Here is a 6,000-nt window from a genome sequence, read left to right on the forward strand (position 1 = left end):
ACTTTGTTGTAAGAAATAACAAATGTGGAGAACTCCAAGAAGTATGGGGTGATTTAGATTCAGAACCAAGTCAGTAGCACTAGGAAAACAATATAAACCATGACCGTAACATGTGAATGGAAAAGACAACAACAGCAAGAAATATGAAGCAGTGTTGTACAGTTATAGTGACCCAGCTCAGAAGTGTTGCTCCTTCCTGCCATTAAGTGGGGCCTATGGATATGGAATAGTTTATATACCATCAGACTCAGTTGTGTTGGTTGGTTTTGCTGATCTGATTTCTTTTTCTCTTTTCTTTTTAATCTTGTTGTAAGGGATGAATGAAGAGAAGATGGGGAGAGGAGATGGATATATGTAGAAATGGAGAAGACAAAAGCTGTCAATAAAAATTTAATATTTAAAGTACGAGAGGTCATCTCTGTATCCCCAATGCCCATCTCTCTCTTAAGTTCTTAGCAAGATAAAAGTTCAATAATTTGTAATCTGGGATATTGGTAAAGTTAAGCTGTCCAGTAACACAAAGGCTGAGGTGGGATTTGAACCTAGATTCTTTTACTCCAAATCCATTGATTTATCCACTATACCACACGGTTATACTACACAGCTCTTTGAAATAGTTATCAACATTTTTTTAAAAAACAAGTTCATGGACCCCAGGTTAAGAACCCCTGATGAGTACCATCCAATACTTCCTTTTGAAAAACCAGGAACAAAATCTTCAAAAAGATTCACCTCAATTTCCATCCAGTAGCGTTTCTTGGTGGGGGGAGGTGTCCAGTGGGGTACTGGCTCAGATTCTGGTCAAAAGGCCCACCCAAGATCAAAGAATTGACTAGGGCAAGGGTGGGGTTTGGCCCATGGAAGTTTTCCTGGTATCCTAGATTTCTGGAATAGAGACCAAGGGAGAGTGTGATATAGAGAAAAGAGCAGGAGACTCTGAATGAGGAGACCTGGGGGTTTAGCCCTGGCCTTCTAATTAAAGGGGTCATCCCTTGACTCACTTCTTAAAGAGGCCTATTCACTGAATGGGTGTTACCTCTTAACCCGGGATCCGTGAATTCATTTTTAAAAAAAAAATGTTGATAACTATTTTGAATAGCTGGTTTCCTTCATAATCCTATGTAGGTTATACATTTAAAAACTGTATTTTGAGAAGGCTGCCCAAGGGGCCAGGACACCAAAAAGGGTACAACCTCCTGGCCCAAGTTCAGGATCTCACCATGGACACTCTCTGATCATAACCAGTGTTTGATCAGTGACTATGAATGATTCTATTAAGTATTCTGGGATGCTGGTCTGCAGGACTGGTTCCTTTATATAATTATCCAAGATGAGGACTTGTCCCCAGTGGCCTCTCTCCTTGGTTGGGTTACTTCGCTGCCATAATGTAGCAATTGGGAGAGCACTGAATGCTAAGATGAGTCGGCCTTTGATGAAGCTAGACGTGCTTCATGTGCTACCCCACCCTGAGGGTGGCAGCTGGGGGGGCCCTGCCCCATGTCCTTCTCTCTGAAGGGATACTGCTAAGGGAAGCCTTGCAGACGAGCCTTTTTATTCCTTTATTTGGGCATAAGAGGGGCTGTGTTGTATAGTGGGTAGAGAGTGGCCTTCTGAGTAGGGAAGTCCTGGGTCTGAGTCCTCTACTGCTACATCCTGGCTGGGAGACCCCTCTCAGTGGCCCCTCTGCTCTCCAAGACTCTAAGCCCCTATACATTAGTGAAAGGAGTTTTCTCACTGAGAATTCCCTTCATGAATAAAATTTCAGGTCCAGTGCAAAAGAATCTTTTGACCTTAAAAGTACTCCTGGAAGTCTCCCTCCCATTCATCAGGTTGCAAGGGTACATGCAGTGGTATCCCCCTTATAAAGCCAACTGCCTTTACAGTGGATTGCCTGGCCCCTGCCATGAACATAGAGCTGGAGGATCTCAGAGTGAGGAGGGACCGTATGGAACCCGAGGCCCAGGATGGAGAAGGGGTTACACAGCTTGTCACTGGCCCAGCTAGGTCCAGAAATTAAGTCTTTTTAAAAAATATTTATCATATTATTTATTTTGTCCTATAATATAGAACAACTTTATTTTTATGTTATATTCCATATGAATTATTCATGATTCAGATTTTTCCCCTTTGGAGGGGCATAGTTGATGTCTGGCTGATTTTTTTTGTTTATATTTAATTTTTTTTATTTTTTGTTTATAACAGTTCCACAGGTTTTTGAGTTCCAAATTTTCTTCCCCTCCCTCTCCCCTCCCCCCAAGACAGCATGGAATCCAATATATGTTCTACATATACCTTGGCATTAAACATATTTACACAATAGTCAAGTTGTAAAGAAGAACCATGATCAATGGAGTGAATCATGAGAAAGAAGTCTTAAGACATCTTCCCTCCCCCCAACCCAGCTCCCTTTTTACCAGGCCACAGCAATCCATTCCTTGGTGCCAATCTGACTCTTTGCAGTCATGTCTATATGGAGGGAAAATGCCAATAAAGCTTCAGCAATCCCTAGGAGGTCTGGCCCCTTCTTAAGCTGCCTTGCAGAGCATGCCTCAGAGTGCTGAAAACAGGAGAGAGACTCAGGAATTGGGTGAGGGGGCAGCAAGTTGCTGGGATTCTCTCCCTATTATAAGCACATTGAATGAGAGATGGTCCTTTTGCATGAGGCTCAACTTCCCCCTACTTGGCCAGCACTGGCTTTTCAAGGGGGCCGTCTCCCAAATCAGTGAGAGGGCTTCCAGCTTAGCCTTTTCTCAGGCATGAGAGTCCTGTCCCTTTAGAGTCTGCCTGGCAGGACCTCTCAGCATGCCCCACAGAGGCATGCTGAGCAGGCTTTGGTTTCAACTTTCTCTTGTGCACAGAGCCTAGAGCCCCTAGGCTCTCTCCCAGGGTTTGAGAGCCACATGTCTGCTTTTTTCGGTCACCATTCTCAATGCCCATCCATCCCACCTCAGTTGTCCTATAACCAGAGCATCAAAGGGACCCAGATAATTTCCCTCCCCCCCCCAACCCCACCTCGTGTACACCTGCACCTATTTGCTTCAAATTTGTGCTTTTCATCTATTAGGTGTATCAACTTTGAACTTGAAAGTCATGGCCAGTTTGCTGTTTCAGCTTGAATTTTCAGATTCCCATCCTGGCATGATGACCTTGGGGAAATTCCTTAACCTGGGTGGGCCTCAGTTTCCTGATCTGTACAAGGAGAGATTAGGAGTAGGTAACCTCAGAGGGTTTGTCCACTTCTAGATCTTTGATCTTGGGCAAGTTACTCTAATCTCTCTGGGCTTCAATTTCCTTATAATCAAGGAAATGAATTAGAGGGCTTCTGAGGTTCCTTCCAGCTTTAGATCACCTGTAGTCCATGAACGTGGTTTAAAAAAAACCCACAACATTTTGATTAATGTACTTCAATAGAATTAGTTTCCTTTGTAGTCCTATGGATTTGATTTTTATATATTTAAAAACATGATTCTGAGAATAAAGCCCATAGGCTTCACCTGACTGACATGGCACAAAAAAGATTAAGAACCCCTCCTAGAGATTTCTGAGCCTATGCTGGTAGAAAAGTTAATGTGCCTCTGTGGGCTCAGTTTCCTTATCTGTAAAATGAAGGGGTTAGATGAGATGGCCTCTTAGGTTACTTCACTTCTCAGGGCCTCAGTTTCCTCACCTGTAAAATGAGAGAGTTTGGGCTAGGTGGCCTCTGAGGACCCTTCCTGCCCTAGATCTGGAATCCTAGGATATCTGCTGTACTTACTCCCCAAAGGCACCCTGGGGAGAAAAATTTCTAGAGTGGTACAGGTGGGAACCCAAGGGCACCAGAACCCCCACGCAGTCTTTTGATCATGTAGGAAGGCAGATTGGCAACCCAGCCGAAGACAACCACTGCAGGTACAATTTAGGACAATGTCGGATGAAATCTCCAAGTCTTTCCCCCACCCCACCCCACCCCAACCCGTGCCCTTCACTCTACTGGTTCTTAACCTGGGGTCTGTGAATTGGGAGCAGGGAAGGGCTGGTTAACTATTTCCATAATTATATTCCCACATAACTGGTTTGTTTTGTAACCATATACATTATTTTATGGGTTTAAAGACATAATTCTGAGAAAGGGTCCCTAAATTCGCCCCAGGCTGCCCGAAGTGTGTATAGACGCCATATATAAGCAATCCCTGAATTCCCGCCAAGAGGTTGCCCGACTAGTGGTCCCTAATGGGCTCCCTATCCCGCTCTAAGGCGAGGCCTCCTGAAGCGCCAGTTCCTCAGTCCTCTCCCCCCGCCACCTCCTAATGCCACAGAGCGAGGCTAAGGGATTCTAGGCTTACCCACCTGTGGAAGAAGAGAAGGATGGACAGCATGGTCTGGTCAATGTTGCGGTTGCAGATGCCCTCGTTGAGCAGGTAGCAGGGGTCGCGGACCACTGGCTCCAGAGAGTCCTGCCTCATGATTCTGTTCAGCTTGTCTGCGTTCAGGTTCGCGAACGCCAGCTGTTCTCGCAGCTGCCGAAAGTTGCTCACGCTGGGGCTGGCCATGGCGCCGGTGCCCCCGCCGGTGCCGTCGCCTCCGCTGCCGTCGCCGCTGTCGCCGGCCTCCTGCCCGCTGCGGCTGGCCAGGTCCAGGCAGCAGGTGCAGCAGTCCAGCCCCACAGGTGAGGAGAGGGCCATCGTGGCTTGCTCAGGGCCGGCTCTGGAGGGAGCTGCGCCCAGACGGTTCCCGAGGGAAACCCCGGCTCTTCGCTGAGCTTCGGAGGGGCCAAACTCAGTGGCCCGCGGAGCCGACCCTCAGGGCTGCCGGTTCCCTGCTGCGGCTGCCGCTCTGTTGCTGCTGCTGCTGCTGTTGCGGCTGCCGCTCTGCTCACTGGTGCCACAGCCCCCAAACAGACAGCCCAAGTTTCTCAACTTAACACCCAGACTCAGGATTGGACCTGTAGCGGCAGTGGGAAGACTCCCAGGCGCGTCTGGGGAGGGGGCGGGGGCTGGGGTGGGGGGAGGAGAGAAGAGGCAGAGGGGAAGGCTCTTTCGTGCCTGGGTCCAGGGAGAGCGCAAGAGCGATCGAGAGAGAGAGAGAGAGAGAGAGAGAGAGAGAGAGAGAGAGAGAGAGAGAGAGAGAGAGAGAGAGAGAGAGCGATCGAGAGAGAGAGCAGAGAGGGAGAGAGAGAGAGCGCGCGCGAGAAAGCGCTGCGCACTGCAGAGCCACCAGAGGGCTATGACAGCGTGTAAATCACTCCTGGAGGGCAGGAAGAAAGTTGGCAGCAGCTGTTTATAGGTCCCTCGGCCCGGTGCGCAGCCCAGAGCCCCGCTCCGCACTCCCGCCTCCCCCACCCCGAGGGGCTTCGGGGCTGCTCTCTTCTTCCCGACCCCCTTGTCCAAGCTCACGGTTCCCTCTGCCACTAGCCAAGTCACATCCTTCCTTCAGAAAGCACAGGCAACCTTCCCTTCCCGTCCCACCCCTGCCTGGCTGCCCCCGCCTGGACTGAGGGTTTTCTTGTCCCTGGAGAGGAAGGAAGCAGGACTGACTGTAGGCAGCAGGAGGGATGAGAAGCCCCCCGCCCCAGCCCTGCACGCCTGAAGGGCAGGGAATATTTCACTCCTTCACTCCTACGGGCCCGAGCACATAGCACGATGCATGGCACATAGTAGGCACTAATAAATGCTTGTTGGTTGGTTAAAGGCAGGGAATATTTGCTCTTTGTCTATCTTCAGCATGTAGAACAGTGTCAGGCACCCAGAAGGTGCCTAATAAATGCTTCTTACGTGATGGACTGCTTCTGTCTGTGGCAAAGTCTCTATTCAATAAAGATGTTCTCTGTGCCTCAGCCCCTCTTTCCCCATGAGGCGATGGTCCCCAGGCCCTAGCACAGCCTAGAAATCCAGTAAAGAGCTTCAGAAGCAACCTGGAGTCCTGTTTGAGACCCAAAGTCCTGCTCGGCTACAGGGGTTTTGTCCCTGAATGCCAGGTTCCTTCTCCCTGGGGTTACCACAGCCCTGGAGAAAGCTTCTTATC

General features: G+C 49.0%; 1 protein-coding gene across 1 annotated transcript in view; it reads right to left on the reverse strand.

The window, feature by feature from the left end:
* Positions 1–5,182, reverse strand: part of TSC22D3 (TSC22 domain family member 3) — an 81,069-nt gene extending 75,887 nt beyond the window's left edge. The window contains exon 1 of the mRNA XM_036740377.1: positions 4,327–5,182. Within this exon, the coding sequence (XP_036596272.1) occupies positions 4,327–4,661 (335 nt within the window). The 5' untranslated portion in view covers positions 4,662–5,182. The remainder of the gene's footprint in view (positions 1–4,326) is intronic.
* Between the last annotated feature and the right edge of the window lie 818 nt (positions 5,183–6,000).

The sequence above is a fragment of the Trichosurus vulpecula genome (assembly GCF_011100635.1).
Source record: "Trichosurus vulpecula isolate mTriVul1 chromosome X unlocalized genomic scaffold, mTriVul1.pri SUPER_X_unloc_1, whole genome shotgun sequence".
Lineage (NCBI taxonomy): Eukaryota > Metazoa > Chordata > Mammalia > Diprotodontia > Phalangeridae > Trichosurus > Trichosurus vulpecula.